Source organism: Cetorhinus maximus, chromosome 26 (assembly GCF_964194155.1).
Source record: "Cetorhinus maximus chromosome 26, sCetMax3.hap1.1, whole genome shotgun sequence".
Taxonomy (NCBI): domain Eukaryota; kingdom Metazoa; phylum Chordata; class Chondrichthyes; order Lamniformes; family Cetorhinidae; genus Cetorhinus; species Cetorhinus maximus.
Genome location: NC_135904.1, coordinates 17,215,817 through 17,233,378, shown reverse-complemented (window position 1 = coordinate 17,233,378; position 17,562 = coordinate 17,215,817). Strand labels below are relative to the sequence as shown.

The window sequence follows — 17,562 nt, the reverse complement described above, 5'->3', positions numbered from 1 at the left end:
AAGGATACATGGAAGGAACCCAGAAATATGGTGTTTGTACAAAGGGTAGGACATAGGAACTAATACTCCCTGACTCCCCAAAGCCTATCCGCCATCTACAAGGCACAGTCAGGTGTGTGAGGGAATACTCTCCGCTTGCCTGGGTGAGTGCAACTCCAGCAATGCTCAAGAAGCTTGACACCATCCAGGACAACACAGCCCACTTGATTGGCACCCCTTAAACAAACATTCACTCCCTTCACCACTGACACACAGTGGCAGCAGTCAGTGCCATCTACAAGATGCACAGCAGGAACTCACCAAGCCTCCACAGACAGCACCTTCCAAACCCACAACCACTACCATGTAGAAGGACAGGGGCAGCAGACACCACCATCTGGAAGTACCCCACCAAGCCACTCACCACCCTGACTTGGAACTATATCACCGTTCCTTCACTGTCGCTGGGTCAAAATCCTGGAACTCCCTCCCGAACAGCATTGTGGGTGTATCCACACTACAGGGACTGCAAAGGTTCAAGAAGGCAGCTCACCACTACCTTCTCAAGGGCAATTAGGGATGGGCAATAAATGCTGGCCTAGCCAGCGACGCCCACATCCCGTGAATGAATATTTAAAAAAATGATGTGGTCATGAGTTTCTAGGATGTTGGGTTCACCTGGAATTGTTGTATCCAGCGGACACCTGACAGGTAGTTTGTTTACTAAATATATATAAAGCTTAATGACTGAATTTTAAAGTCAATGTAGATATCAGTGAATGAATGCAATGTCTTACACTTCAACCTTATGACACCTATACACGACATTGGTTAGGTTGCAGTTAGGAAGTGTCCAGATTTGGCCATCTGCCTTTAGAAAAGGCATCATGCCGGAGAGGACGCAGACGAGATTCGCTGCCATGGATGAGAAGCTTTTATGAGGGAAGACTGAAGGAAGTGGGACAAGAATTTAAACAACGACGAATTGAGAGGAACAAACGTGTAAATAATTCCGCGATGTTTTCATAAAATCAAAGCGACATCCTGAGAAATTTAATCGGAGGAAACGTTTCCCTTTGCTCCAGTCGGTAACTAGAGGGCATAAATTTAAAATTATAACAAAAGGAGCGGCTAAGGGAATTATTTTAATACAGTGGGACGGTAGGACATGAAATACTGTAGCAGAAACAATAGTAAAAGCAGAGTCCTTAAGGATTCTAATGGCAGGTGGTCAAGATTTCAAAAAGGGAAATTTGGAAGGGTATACAGTAACATCTCAATGAGTCAACCTCGGGTGACACAAACTTCCACTTGTGTCGATATTATCAACCATTCCAGATGGCAGAATAGCAAAAGCAACAATGTCTGTGATTCGCCAAAATTCTGCAGCGGTTGATCCAGGTTAGCTGAGCTTTTGCTCGGTGTCGGCAAGAAAAATAATACCAAAATCCCTTGGAAAAGAGGTGTCTCCGCGGCACATGCAAGCTAGGCACCCCCCCCCCCCGCCCCCACCTCAGGAGCCATGTGCTGACCAATCCGAGCAAAGTGGTTATACTTTGGTGCGCTCAAATTTCTCAGTGAAGCGATGTGCAAATTATGCAAGAATGGCGAAACCTGTGAGAAAGTTAAGTGTTGTTGATTGGCGAGAAGGTGAAGTTGATAAGGGCCAGTGGAAAACCATGGTGTGAAACGGACATCATGGGAGAGTGGGAGAATCCACCATCAGGTTTGCTCTGAAAGCCAAGGAGAACATTTTGTAATAGTTCAACACACTGGCATCCTATCCAGAAGAGGATGAGAACCGCTGCCTATCCTGAAGGTGAAGAAGCTCTGATAACATGGTTCGAGGCAGCCCAAGCGGAGAACATTCCCATCTCCAGCTCAATCCATGGCAAAGATGCTGGGATATATGGAGTTCACCCGCAGCGATGCATAGATGGACCAGTTCAAGACAAGGCACAACATCATCTTCCGCTTGGTGAGTGGTAAGGGCACTGCTGTTACGACAGTAATGACACACAGTTGGCTGCAAAATGGTCTTGTCCACATCTTGAACGAGAATGCACAAAGAGACATTTTTAACCTGGATGAAACCGGAATGTTTTACCGTCCTTTGCCAGACCACTCTTTAATGTTTAAGGGGGGGCATGTGTAATGGTGGAAAGCAGAGCAAGAAACACATCACTGCTAGAGTCTAGGCTGACATGGATAGCACTGAAAAGCTGCCACGTCTCGTGACAGAGAAGTCCAAGAGGCTGCAGTGCTTCACGAAAGTCAAGACACTGCCCTGTAATACGAAGCAAGCAAAACTGCCTGGATGATTTCCAGCATTTTTGAGACACGGATCAGGAAAGTGGACAAAACACATCGACGAAAGAAAAGGAACATTGCCAATATCATAGACAAGTGCCCAACGTATTCCCAACTTCACTGGCCTGAAGGACATCAAGCTGATGTTCTCGCCTCCCAGTACTACGGCCAAGCTCCAGCCAATAGTTCAGGGGGTGATTAGGAATTTGAAAACCCACCACTGACGGCAGCTGATGTCTCAGCTTCCCGAAGCAAGAGTGCAATCACACTCTACTCGAGGCCATGTTGATAGTGAAATGGGCGTGGAAGGTGGTGAAGGAAGCCACAGTTGGAAACTGCGTCAACGCTGGGTTCAAACAAGCTACATCTGCGCAAGGCGATGAGAATGAGGAGGAAGAGGGTGATGTGAACCAACCCAATGATGAGCTCTTTTCGCTTGCCTCCGCGAGGCCGGTATGGAGATTCTGACAGAGACAACCATGGGAACTTAGGCAGAGTGGACAGTGCCGTACGATGCCCGATGGAACTGACAGATGATGCCACATAGTCACGGTACGTTCTTCATCGAGGAGGCCAGTGGCGCTGACGATCCCGATGAATGCCTGCACACTCACCCACCTGTTTCTCTGGCCGATGCAGCAAAGGCTGTAGAGATGCTCCAGGGTTTCACACTGCAGCACAAAAACACAAAACAGGTTTGACTGCATCGCTGACATGGCAGACTGAATCACGCACTTCTGAAAACAACACACCGGGCAGAAAAAGATTAGAGTTTTTCTGGTGCTAAATTCCAGCCTTTTTGAAGGCTAACCCATGGTAAACTGTGGACAAATGATATAAAGATTTATTACTCTTTAAATGTCTTTCATTTTTTTTTTGTTCAGCATTTGTCTCTGAAAAACAGGAAGTGGAGTGTTAGAATGATTCAACACTTAACATTTCAAGTACAGAACAGTGTTGACCTCAGTTGTAGGCATATGGGGTTATGTACATATGCATTCATAAGCAAATTGGGCCTCCTCGGTTTATCACAAAGCTCTGCTTGACCCAAGTTTAAATGCGGTTCCCTGGGACGGGTCAAAAGCAGAGAATTGTCACTTGGGAGCAGCACTTAAAATCGGTAGCACAATTTCCCGGCCCCAGGTAAACAGAGCAAAAGCTTTACTAAGTGGTATTCTGAAAATGCAGTCCACTATATTAATTTTCCAGGAATTATTGAAGCTGTGTTAGCGGCCTGGGATGGAAAATCTATACAGCCACAAAATAATAAGTGAACTTCTTATAGATTATTTTTTGATTACAAATGCACCAAGGTCAGATCTGTGGTTTTACCAATATACTCTTTCTGCAACCAGTTGACCAAAAAAAGATTGTAGTTGCTAAATTTTGGGGAATGTAAATGAAGAGCTCCGGAAGGAGTGAGGTTTATCAACTATTGTTAATGTTTAGTTCAAGAAAAAAATTAAGCTGTCAGATACCAATGTGGGAAATGTAAGTTCAGCCTAACCTTTACTTAGTCAATCGAACTCAACAATAAATCACAAAATCTTAGTTTTAGCAGAACACTGTTGGCAAGCAGTACTTTTAAGCTTCTTGTGAGACAAAGGTCTAAAATCAACGGTATCGCTTGCTGAGAGAATATTCCCAAAATGACTTCTAGTGTGAATCAACACTGAGTTTGGTTGGACTTGGTGTCCATTTCTAATCACTGCAGAATATTAAAGTGTAGTGATAATGATTGTGAAGAACCTAGTAAGACCTGTGCTCATCCTTGAACAGCAGGGTCAACTGCTATAACATTAAAACATAAAATATAATCTCACATTTAAAGCTTTTTTATTTGAGTATCTATCTACCTGTTCATAATGGAAGGTTCACAGTTATGAACTTTGCAAAGCTTTCTTCTAATATGCTTTGAATACTGAATTTTAATGCTTGTTACGCTCCTTAGATTTTAGAATAGGGTTCTCTTGTTTCTTAATAGGTAAGTATTAAAGGAGTGGTGTATTTGGCAAAGGCATTTAGGACATTATTTATAAAATAATTATCTTGAAGGTCAATGCTTCCATGTGTAATGAAGTCAGTCATAAGACAAATTTCGCTTAATATTCAGGATACCTGTACAGATTACCTGGCTGTCCAAACTCTGTTATATTTTGCTGGAACTCAGTGCTCGGCAATCCAGTGCCATTTTCAGAAGAGAATATTCTTCTTTAAGCTTACTTCAGACTTGTTTTTCTGATGTTCTTACTTTCTCCCAACCCACCTTTATTGCAGAAACGAAGTGATGACTTTGAAATTGTGTCATTCTGGTTGTCCAACACTTGTCGCTTCTTGCATTGTCTCAAGCAATACAGTGGAGAAGAGGTAAAGTGCAATTTTGTACAGTCTGTTGTACAAATGTTATCTTCTAAACATGTTTCATTGCTGTCACCCTTTTTGTAGCTTACAGAATATGTACCTTATAACAACTGCACACATTACTCTTGTTCTTTTTGTATTCTTAAAAAATAGTAAAAGATAACTCTCAAAATGTGCATAGTGCCATAGAAACAAGTCTTTTATTTGCAATTTTCCAAACTTTGTTGTTTAGATGACAAGACAGTTTTGAAGTTCTCTAAGACTTGAGAGAATTTAGTTGTGAATGAACCAGCAGGTTCAATATAAGAAAATGGGACAAAGCAAAAACAGGCATCAAGTGATGGCCATGTGTTTTACTTTGCCCAAAAAGCTCATTCTGCCATTGAATAGTTTCGCTTACAGTAAGTATGAACAAAGGTTGTAGGATAAATTGATGTAATATTTTATTTAAATTATGGTGATTTAAGAATTTGTCCTTAATTCCTGGTAAACTATTTAGATTTAAAATCTGATGATCAGATTATGTCCACCATGCATTAATATGCTGACAATTAGCACTGTGTGTTTTAGTCAGTTCTCAACCTTCTGGTTTAGAATAATCTTGGAGGCAAAACCTGCTACATTAATCCAGACATACAGTCCCCTACTGCACACATTTTAAAACTAGGCATGGAATTTTGGGGGTCTACAAGGTCTGTTAATACAATGCAGTCATTAACTCATTTAAATTAACAGAAAAAGGAATTTTACACATTATCAGCACTACCAATAGAAACCAGATCCCATAGAGTTTTAAACTAATATTGGCATCAAAAGTAGTCAGAGGCTTGTTCTGTTGTTCTCTTGGTGCTGTGTATAGCCTGTGGTAAGTTTTCCCTTTTTGATTCAGCATGTTACTCAACTAACAAAATAAAATGTATGTTGTCTTTGGAAATGGCTTTAGTGATCATTATAAAGTTTTTGTTTTACTGATGTAATTTGTGCATTCGTTTAGGCATTCATGAAGCACAACAGTCCTCGTCAGAATGATCATTGCTTGAGAAACTTTGACCTGGCTGAATATAGGCAGGTCATAAGTGACCTGGCAATTCAGATATACCAACAACTCACCAAGGTCATGGAAAATGTCTTGCAGCCAATGATCGGTAAGCATTTGTAAATACTAAGCATTAAGAAAATAAATTTGTTATTAAGAACAAACACTGCCTAAAACTTGTGAAATCAGGTAGTTGCTGAGCCTCAGTTTTTTTTTTGAGAAATAAGAGATTGCTTTTGGGTGAGTGGAGAAGGAATTGGACCTGCCACAAGCCATTTGAGGCTCGAGCTTTGATTTATTAAACGCTTGAATAAGGAAATGTTCAAGTTTGATCAGGTATAAATATATAGAGGGCACCAATGCTATTTGATTGTGGAAACTCTTCATCCAAATGAATGTTAATTTTGGGGGATAAATTCTAATATTGCTCAAAGATCCTTTCTACGCTAACAGAAATATTATTACCTGGGATGAAAGAACAGCTTGAAGCTAGTGGTCAAGATCCTGCTGGCAGAAAGCTGGGGAGGGAGAGGAAGTATTTTAAACTCCAATAGCAGTACAAAATAGCTTTCTTTAAAAAACAAGACAATGCAGTATTTTAAGGTTGAAGATACTTTTTTTTTGTCAATTGCAAACCCAATTAGCTAATGAGCATTGTAGTGTTCAGTTGATCTGTGTTCGATTATGTAAGTCTGATAACTGATCTGTGCTCACTGTGCTTGATTGGTTAAGTCTGGGTGATGACTCCAAGTTTAGGGTGAACAGAGAGGCTACTAGAAGCTCGGCTGTAAGTACGAATGCAGACACGTGGTGATTGCAGAGATATTTTAAAACTCTTGTAAATAAACCTGTTGCACACTTGGAAACGAGTGTCATCTCTGTATTGCTCGGCGATGTATAAAATATACGGCAAACCGGTGAATACGCAAAAAGCATTTTTATTGGACTGTTACAAGTAAATTCCAATTTTTTCCGCATAATTCTTGAACAAAAAGAAAAGCCCTTCTTTGATAATACCTCGGTTTAAAAAAAAAAAGAGCATTATAAAATACATTGGGGGAGAAATTTGTTGGCGCTCTACAGACTTGCCTCAGTTTCCCCCATGGGTAACCATGGGCTGTTCCCTGTGAAGCCCACTTCAATTATATAATTGAAGAACACCGTGCAGGCTGTGGCCCGCAGCACTGCCTGGCCCCCGGGGAGTCGAGTTAAGTCTGCGTCACATTGCTTGAAGGGAGCGCTGTGATGCTGAATTTCTGCCCATTTGAATTAGGCAAATTTGAATTTAAAAAAAAAAATTACTGCCACTTGAAGAATACGAGGGATCAAACGTGAGTGGCCATGAACTAGAATGAGCCCCTCCGCGGGATGCCTGCGGTTGCTCATTGCAATTTTCAAGATTAACAGTTATTCACTATGAAGGACCAGTTGAAATTCACCTGTTAGCGTTCTGCTCCATGAGGATTCAAGGTATTTTCCAGTACAGGGCTGTTGGCACAAAGTATTTAATACAACCCTCCTGGAAACCCTGGTGAAACTTTTTGGGATTTCTTGCAATTGGTGCTATTTGGGAAACTGAAAATAAATGGAGGTGTGGATAAAGTTACAGTTGTTAATATGGAAAACCTAGCCCTGCCACTTTTGTTTGGATAATGGCCATCCAATAGAATAGCAAGCGAGTCCTGTTTATACTATTTTGAAACTCCCTTTAACGATTCCAGACAGAAATCACTTGAGATAGTTGGCTAGTTTGGCCCTCTGTTAAATCCCTGAGGTGGGAGTGATTTTTCATTCCTTCTAAGTGTATGCAGTTTGGGAGAGTTATTTTATTCCCATTGTTATGATCTGATATGCCATGGGCAATGCTCCAAAGTAAAGAAGTACGCTAAGATAAGGCCCGGTAATGGCTTTTTTGAAATTACTCTGACTAAAAAATTCCCTTCTGTACTTCATTTAGTAGATGCTGTGTGTAATTATATGTGGCTGCCTCTGTATTTCCACACCCAGCCTCAAAAACACTTCTGTTTCTCACCTGAAAAGGAACAATGTGCAGGGTTATAGGGAGAAGGCAGGAGAATGGCACTAAGTAAATTGGTCATTCAGGGAGCTAGTTTAGACACAATGGGCCAAACGGCTGCCTTCTGTGCTGTAAGAATCTTGTGATTTTTTTAAATTTTGTGATTCATGGGTCCCGTCAACCTGCACAGGTTCTGCTCCAGTGTTGAACATGTAGTGTGATAAGCTCAGGGATGCTGATGAAGCTCAATGTGTCTTTTACTCTGCTTGTAGGGTAGGGTAGAAAAATAACTGAATAACAGAGATTAAGGTGACAATATTATACAAAGGCAGAGGTGCGTAAAGTTTGTGCTTGGAAATCAAATGAACATGAAAGCTTTGAGCTTTTTTTTGTGAGGAAGACTAATTTGTATGTCATAAAGGATTTGCTATGAATCTTCATTGCTGCTGCAAAAAGAAAATTGGATTAGAAGTTATATTACTAACTTCCTCATATTGTGAAATAGTTTCAGGTATGTTGGAACATGAGACTATTCAGGGAGTGTCTGGACTAAAGCCCACAGGTCTTCGGAAGAGGACTTCCAGCGTTGCAGATGAGGGAACCTATACCTTAGATTCCATTGTTCGGCAACTGAATAATTTCCACTCCACAATGTGCCAGCATGGCATGGATCCAGAGCTCATCAAACAGATCGTCAAGCAGATGTTCTACATCATTGGATCTGTCACCCTTAACAACTTGCTCCTTCGCAAGGACATGTGTTCATGGAGCAAAGGAATGCAGATCAGGTAAGTGATCCTTCTAAAGTCGTTGCAAAGTTCGTGTACTCAGCGATAACTGTTACTTTGAAAACCCATGGATATCAGGCAGCATTATCACTTGTAATGGTCCTGCCTTTTCAATAACAAGACAAAATGCAAAAACAATTAATTTTCAAATTGGTTGAATTGCTTCTTGTCTATCTCCTTAAACTTAAATAATTTTAGCTAAAGTATTTAAGTATTGCTGAAAAAAGAGACATGTCTCAGCTTTACATCTTGCACTTATCAGGACACTCAAGAATACCAAAAAGGGGGGGAATACCAATATACATCAGTCACCATCAGGGATGCATTCCCATGGCAACGTCACTTGCCAACCAATCAGCACACTCCTCACATACAACACAAATTGTTGTTTTCCCCCTTATATTGGCATTCTTGTGAGTGTCCTGATGAGTGCAAGATGAAAAGAATGGACATGTTTCTTTTTTTCAGAAAAACTCAAGTTCTGTACTACCAAACGACTATAAAGTAATTAAGCATCAGCAATGTTGTGGAAAATATTGAACGATAATTGATTCTTAATGCACAGAACATTCCGATATAGACCAAAGCTGTGTAATGAACTTGTTTCGACAGCAGTGGAAGTGTGCTAGGTCCTTTTGTTGTTGAGAAGTAACATTCTCCTCAACTTATATTCAGCTATTAGCTCAAGCCACAAAACTTTCTAACAAACATTTCCAACAGGCCAAACCTAATTCAAACACTTTTTCTTAAAAATAAAGCAAAATAAGAAGAAATTTTCTTTTTTTTTGCAGCATGCTTTTTAAAAAAAACATCTACTAATTAGTACAAACTTGAATTTGGAATTCCACATCCGATTTCAATCTTTAAGTGCTGATTTAATTCTCTAATCAAGGTACAACATTATTCCAAGGTGTTTATCATTGAGTGTTCTAGGCAATGAATCTTCATGTGAAAGGTTTGGATTTCAATTGGACATTTGGGGACAGATTTCAGGGACCCAGTATGCCTTGTCCATTCTCATCTGGCGCCTGCAGACAAGACGCACTTGGTGGTGAAATCTGGCAGAAATTGAGTTTTGCCAGATTGCTGCCTAATTTTGTCCCTGCAGCAAACTCCAGTTGGACCTATGGCAGGTCCTGGAATCTCTCAGCTGAAGCAGACAGAAGCTTCATTTGCCCCACACAAAAGTAGCTGGGAGGCATGTTGGAGACCAAGTGCTCAGCCTGCCCCTCGTAGGAAAGGGGCTTGAAGCCCTACCTTTCAGATGAGAGAGCCTTTCAGGAGTTCATTATGATTTAGGTAAGTGCTTATAGTTTATTTCCTAGCCTTTCTTCGATTTTAAAAATGTATTTTTCGATGGTTAGATTTTAGAGAGATTTTATGTCAGTTGCTCATTTTTTCTTTTGCCCTCTCCCTGTCTCCTGGAACCTTTTTATCTTACATAGAGTCCAATGACCATGCCCTACCTGCCCTCCACCCCTATACAAAAAAATCCACGAGTTAACTCCAGTTTAATGTTGCTGTCAGTTTCTGCTTCTTGAACTATTTTGGCATAACCTGTTTAGAAATTATGTCCTAATTTCAAATGAGTTATTGTAATGATCTGCTCACCTATAAGTGATCTGCATTTTGAAACCAATCTAACCTGATTTTGTTGTTAGGTACAATGTGAGCCAGCTTGAAGAGTGGCTGCGGGACAAGAACCTGCAGACCAGCGGTGCAAAAGAAACTCTAGAGCCTTTAATTCAGGCTGCACAGCTACTGCAGGTGAAAAAGAAGACTGATGAGGATGCAGAGGCCATTTGCTCAATGTGCAGTGCTCTTACCACTGCTCAGGTATGCTGCAGAAAGAAATTGGTGTGTCGGTGGATGTCCATAAATAATCATTTGAAATTCATTTTTAGGAACATTTTGCTCTTGTATTTTTTCCCCTTCTTTCCAATTCCATATCAATGTTATTTATATCAGTCATGCAGTGGTCATCCTCTGGAACGTTGGCCATTATTCACATCCGAGTCTCGACAGTGAACGTTTCACTGTCTGTTTGGTCGAAGCATCAGAGCTGAATCCAGTCTGGTCCTCAGCTCAAGTCCTCACAACAGGGATGGCTGCCAACAACAGAAACCTATTCTCCTTTCCCCAACATCAGGGCATCAAGTCCAACTGGACAGCCCCTATTGCTGCCCCAGTACAGATCAGAGTGTGGACCTGGGGCTTTCCTGCTGATTAGTGAAGGATTTCTAAAATACAAATAAATCATCTAAGATGACTGGGAGCTTTCTGGTTTGTTTTCAGATTTGTGGTCATTAATACATATTCTCTAACTTAAAATGGGCCATTGCCTCCATGGTAAATCTCTCGTGCGCCCAGCGATGGCTGTAAGGGCACAGTCACCAGTGTGGAAACATGTCTAACAGCACCACCTTATTGTAGTTTAAGACAATTACTAGAACTTCATGGCAACAAGTTCTATTTAAAGTTTTTATTGAAAATGTGCACGCATTGTGGTGACTGACACAGTGCCGTGACCGTCTATGCAGGGTGTTCTGGGTAAAATACTTCCCACTCCTTCCAGGAATTAAAAATGTTTGTGAAAAACACCGAAGGACACAACTAAACACTTGGGTGTGGGGCAGAGGATTGGGAAATAAATGTTTCCTCTAGGTCATTATGCTGACAGTGACAAAAGCTTTCCTGCTATTTGTCCAACAATCTGAGAAAACATTTTAAGATGTACTTGTTAGCTTCTCATTGGAATTGATTTAACAAGAAAAACCGGACATAGAGGTCATAGGCTTGGGTTAATCAGTTCATGTTACGAATGGTGTACCATTAGAATGGCAGCACGTGAATATTTCTTGAGTGATGACATCGTCAGATACTTCTGGATTCCATTGTAGTAGAGGTACGTCAAATTAACTTAGTGACAGGCTCCTGAATTGTGTGGTTAAAGCTTGTAATTGCAACTACATTTTCTTTCTTTGCCAAACAGATTGTGAAAGTCCTAAATTTGTACACTCCTGTTAATGAATTTGAAGAGCGTGTAACTGCCTCATTCATACGCACCATTCAGGTAAAACTTGAAGATCTTTCTTAATTGTTCTTTTCCTTAGGAAAAAAATTGTTTAGTCCATTATAGTGCCCCCCCGCCCTTCATTTACATTTAATAATTTTAACTTTGGGGGAACCATAGGAATACTGGAACGTTCAATATGACATTTCATGTTAAGTATTTATGTTGGTAGTGAAGGGTTGATTTTTTAAATAAAACTGCTCCTGATATTAGAGTTGCTTTCATCATGGTTTCTTTCAACACGTGTGTCAGCAGAAAAATTTAAAAATCAGCTGGCCTTGCATTATAGACATTTTCCAGGGCTTCCCAGTGGTTGGCTAGAATTTGGGCAACATAATTTAGTCAAATATTGCAATGGAGCAGCCTTTGAACTAAGTTTGCTCTGTGTCGCTGCTGTGTGTTTCTTGAAACCAGAGGGGTTGTCACTATCTTTATTATAAAATCTATTTCCAGCATTAGACCTTAAGGAAAACCTTTCTTTGGAAATTGGGTAGAAAGTCGTAAATATTTTACATGGTCCCACTGGACAAGAAACGACAGCGTATGTTGCAGGATTGCTTTTTTTTTTGTCTCCTCTCCTAAACATTTCTGATGCCGACACGATGGATGAGCTCAAATGTCTTCCTTCTGCACTGTAACAACTCTTGTGAATGTTGGGTATGTGATTGTTTCCCTGTATGCACTGTACACGTGGGGGGAAAAAAAGCTGGAAGAGATCAGAAAACCTGTTTCCGGTATAGGGAGCATTTTTAATCTGTAATATCCACTTAAACCCGTATTAATTATCTTCCAATTTTCTTTTCCCGCTCTCCAGGTGCGTTTACAAAATAGAAAAGACTCTCCTCAGCTGCTAATGGATGCAAAACACATATTCCCGGTTACATTCCCATTCAATCCGTCGTCTTTAGCACTGGAAAGCATTCAGATTCCAAGCAGCATGAACCTTGGCTTCCTGCTGCGCGTCTGAGGAACACTCAAGACACAAATTTTACATTGGTCAGAGAATTAGCGTCCCCATTCCCTACACACGGCTAGAGTAATGTTAAAAATATCTGCATTATAAAGGAATGTGCACTGAAAGTAAAGAACGCCAAACACTTTCATGCAGCACCTGGTGATGGCTGCTACTCTGCAGCTCTAATGAATATACTTTGAATTTAACAACTGTAAATTAAGGTTGTGTCATAGTTTAATTATTAGGAATCTGAATTAAGGGGAAGTAAAACTGCCGTATATAGCACCATTTGTCTAATATCTATTATTTAAGTCAATATATAAATGATGTAGAATACAAAGGTCTGTTAGAATATAATCTAGAGATTCTGTTGTTAGTTTTGGTGTTTTGCTTAGCACAATGATAGTTACCCTGTTCAGTGTCCTCTGACTGTGGTGAACTACACCCGTTTAGCACCACACCGTGTAGTGTTGAGTTGCAAGTCACTAAAAAATATTTCATGCCAACGTTACACTTTTTTCAAATCAGTTTTAAACTTGATTTATGCAAGTAATGATCACTATTTTTAAGTTCCAAATGTGACTTAAAGCACAAAAACACGCAGAGGGAAAAATATTAAATTCTCAGATTGACTGTAAAGGTATGTGGCAGCAGATGAAAATACTGCAGGTTGAACAAAACTTTTTTTTTCAGTATTTGAGGTCGTAGAAGTTTATTTCCCTTTTAAATACGCCTTATTGGAATCTCATAAAACTAAACAATAGAGGAATAGCTCAATTATTTCATTTGTTACTGTGCATGTTTGGGCAAAAGAGGGCAAATATAGAATTAGCATTAGAGGTGTTTTTTTTTTCCCCCCAGTATTTGCAGTACAGTATTTAGTGACCTTAGGGGTCAGACCTCAAGCAGGTTGCAGTGATTAAGATGCAGGCATCACCCTAACCGGGCAGCCTCAGCCTCAGTTCCCCCAAGTTCTTGATGTTGCAGGTCTACTGTGGATTCAATTCTGAAAGCTCTCAACCCAGATATGCCCAATTTAGTGGCTGCTATAACTGGAAATAGAACCAATATTAAGTTCATAATCACTTTATGGTGGCCAAAAAATATAATTATTGCACCCTTTATTGTTTACATACTTAAGTTATTAAATATATTGACCAAGCATCCAATTTCAGAAACCTGATTTTCCAAGTGATGGTATACATATCTAAATGGCGTGCCTATTTATAATCCTATTGGATACCTGATATTTAATTGAAAACTATGGTGTTTCTAGATCCCATAGAGTAAAAGTTGATAAGCTACTCTGTAGATTTACAGAATAGTTTATAAGTTCCACAACTATCATCTTGTAAATCAATGTTGGGCAATATTTTGATAAAAACATTACTGAATCTGTGTCGCACTCCTTGTCTATTTTCTGTTTTTGCATTTTTGTACATTTTCAATCTATTGTCTTAAGATATAAAATTCCCTAGAGCCTTACCTTTCCCTTTTATCGGGTGGCTTGCTTAATTCAACCCATTACAAAATGAATAAAAGCATAATGTGGTTTAGTTATCCAAAAACGTGTGTGTTTGTGAAGGGGGCAAATGCTGCAGACAGAAAAGGATTTAATTTTTAAAGATTGTCTGGGAAATCAATATAGCCCAAATTGGTAGTTGTCACTCCACGATATTGTACCTATTCTTCAACAGTATTTTTTTTCTTTTTCAAAAAAAACCACACAAACCAGGGTATAAGGTAAAAATTGTCTTATGAATCTCAGCACATGTAGAACAAAATAAAAGTTGTGTTGCCCATAAAGGTGTTGAGACAACATGAAGGCAATCTTCCTTTGAGATATTGGTTATGCACTTTAGTTAAATCCTACGCGTATATATATAGTCCTATGTTTTCTGCTTATATTGTATTTTACTTTTTTGTATCATAAACTGTTATGAAACGTAACTACATTATTAGTGGTTAGTGTTAAGGAACTGGAGATATTTAAAATATCATCAACAGCAGTCAGCTGAAAACACAATTGCTGTTGCATTACCTAGATCACTAATGTTGACCATGGATGAATACTTCTGTATTATCCAGCTAGCAAACAATGACTATTGATGTACAGAAAAGCTCTGAAAACCCTGTAGCATTTCTTGTTTGTTGCAATTAGTAAATGTGTGCATCATGGCAAATGTATATTGAATTAGGGTAATGTCCAACCTGTAAAAAATAAATAAAAATTTCAACAGTATAAGCACGCTTTTATATTCATTGAGAAGGTGATGATGCAACCATTGTCTTGATTTCCATATTCATCTTCATAATAAGGAATTTTATCTTCATATGTTGTGAATTTTCATTATCAGTAACTTGTTGTTAGCCTTTGTGAAGCGGTTGAAAACTTTGGCCTGACTAGTTGGTTACGCTTTACAGGCACAACAAGGTCTACTACTGTTCCAAAATGGAGGGCAGGCAACACGTGAATGCTTCCAGCTAGAAGTGTGCTGCCTGCCAATTGGGTTTTTAATTCATTCATGGGATGTGGGCGTTGCTGGCTGGCCCATCATTTATTGCCCACCCCTAATTGCCCTTGAGAAGGTGAAGGTGGTGAGCTGCTGCCTTGAACCGCTGCAGTCCATGTGGTGTAGGTACACCCACAGTGCTGTTGGAAAGGGAGTTCCAGGATTTTGACCCAGCGACAGTGAAGGAACAGTTAAGGGAAAATGAGGTGTCCTTTACCCAGGCCTGAAGAAAACATTAATCCCTTTGCCAATTGGGCCTATTGTCTGTTTGAGGCACCTGCTGCAAGATTGGTTTGCCCTGAGGCAGCTAGTACCATTGCAGCCTGTACTCGGGGAAACCGACCCAGAATTCCTGCAACGAAAAAATGCAAGTTATTTGTCTCTGGATGTGGAGCCAGGAGAAGCTGGAGTGATCCTCCTGGCCCTCACATTAAACCTGATTGCTGCTGTTGTGGGTGCTCACAATCTGTTCCCCACCGCACCCTCCCTCTCCCTCCTCCAGGCTATGATTTATCTATGGACCAACGTGGCACTAGCAGCCCCTGTTCATCACTCATTCCCTCCTCCCGTACCGTCCTTCCTATTAGAGTGTTGTCCAAGGCCCATTATTTGGGGCTTCTCAGAACTTTGCATCGATACACGGGAGAGGTACTTTCAGGCCATTGTTCTACTGCTTCACTCCTAACATGGCTCATTGCTGCATGATCCAAACTGCATGATTGATGAATGACAGATAAATCAGTAATTTCCTGAAATAAAATGATACCTAATTACAGTTTAATCCATAATAATCAACATTTCGAAGAGAAGATGCAATCACTTATTTGAAAACTGGAACTGGTCAACTGAGAGCAGTATTACTAGGATCCAGCGTAAACCAGTTTCTGTCTCTGGAAGATCCTGTCATCGCACTAATTATGATTTTTGACTTGTCATTCTGCTGAAACAACTCATACTTTTGTAACCACATCGCATCAACATTTCACTCTACCTTTCTAGTGAAATCATTTGAATTCTCTCCCCCACCTTTGACATCATAAGTATTCAAGAAAGTTATTTTAACGTTCTCCACGCCTTCCTCAAAAAAAACTAACCCTTTAAATTCAAAAATGATAGACACCCCTTCAATAAGTGAAATATTTTACATCTTACTTTATGCCCACATTGACAGGTTTAAGTAGCAACCCATGAAGTTTAGAAATGATGCATTGCATCATTCCTTACGTGTGGTATTCATGGTATTTTGAAGCATTTAAATTGTAATATCCTTGATATCTTTTTACAGCTCTTTTAATGAGTAATATTGGAGAGGAACACATATAAACACATGTCCCTGCACTCAACAATGTATCAAGGTTAACAGTACAGACACTTGAGAAGGGTCCATGGAAAAGTAAGATGTGGCAGCAGAACTATAGTGAATACTACTATTAGGAATACTTTAAAAAGGTAATAAGAGATGTTGGTGTAATGGTAATGTTACTGGACTAGTAATCCAAAGACCCATGCTAATGCTCTGGGGACAAGGGTTCAAATCCTACCATGGCAGCTGGTAGAAGTTTAAATTCAATTAATTAAAATTTGAAAGCTAATCTATCATTGAATGTTGTAAAAAAAAACCATCTGATTCACTAATACCCTTTAGGGAAGGAAATCTGCCTAAATGTGACTCCAGATGCACAGCAATGAGGTTGATTCCATTTAGTTCAAGGGCAATTAGGGATGGGCAACAAATACTGGCCTAGCCAGCAGTGCCCACACCCCATCAAAGTAATTAGTAATGTGAAGTATAACACATTACGTAACCAATGCAACTCTGTTATGCTGACTGGAGTCTCAGTTACACTCCTGGAGGAAGGCATCAAATGAAAAGTAGGGGTAAAAAAAATCAAACATTGTTTTGTTGTGATCGTTGCCACTGCCTTCACCTTTGCTACCTAATAAATGGCTTAAGTGGTATTTCAGAATAAATGGGTTTTTCTCTGGCGTAAGAATTATGTGGTTCAAAAATACAATAGCCAAAACATTTATGACTTTAGAAACATGTTTCTAAACATGGTATTTGCCGTTTGATTTTTTTTTTAAAACAATGCCGCCATTTGGAAGGGGAGAAAGCTGATTTGTAGTTAACATAGAAATGGTAAAGCAATTTTACAGCACCTCACAGTGACTGTGAATCCATTATTCATTCATAGCTAAATATATAACTCCAGTGTTCCAGATGTAGGTTACTTCCTAAAATTCTCCTTTGGAGTAAAGGACATGACCATGAGGTTATATAACATTCAATGGTTATTTCTAGGCTGGTTGTGCACTTTTTCCAAGGTGCTTAAGTAATATTACATGAGAACAGCACTTTGCGTCATATCCTGTGCATTAGTTTGGCTCAGTTAATACAATTCTTTACCCTGCTGAGCCAGAAAGTAATGTATTCAAGCCCCATGCCAGTAATTTGAATTCACGGTCAAGGCTGGTTTTCCAGTGCAGGAGTGCTGCAGTGTTGAAAGTGCTGCCTTTTGAATGAACTCTC

At 39.8% G+C, this 17,562-nt stretch overlaps 1 protein-coding gene across 1 annotated transcript in view; it reads left to right on the top strand.

Annotated features, from left to right (window-relative positions):
• Window positions 1–14,764, top strand: part of myo5aa (myosin VAa) — a 193,630-nt gene extending 178,866 nt beyond the window's left edge. Inside the window, exons 37-42 of the mRNA XM_078530249.1 lie at window positions 4,567–4,656; window positions 5,645–5,795; window positions 8,209–8,491; window positions 10,153–10,327; window positions 11,484–11,564; window positions 12,379–14,764. Coding sequence (XP_078386375.1) covers window positions 4,567–4,656; window positions 5,645–5,795; window positions 8,209–8,491; window positions 10,153–10,327; window positions 11,484–11,564; window positions 12,379–12,531 — 933 coding nt within the window. The 3' untranslated portion in view covers window positions 12,532–14,764. The remainder of the gene's footprint in view (window positions 1–4,566; window positions 4,657–5,644; window positions 5,796–8,208; window positions 8,492–10,152; window positions 10,328–11,483; window positions 11,565–12,378) is intronic.
• Window positions 14,765–17,562: the final 2,798 nt, after the last annotated feature.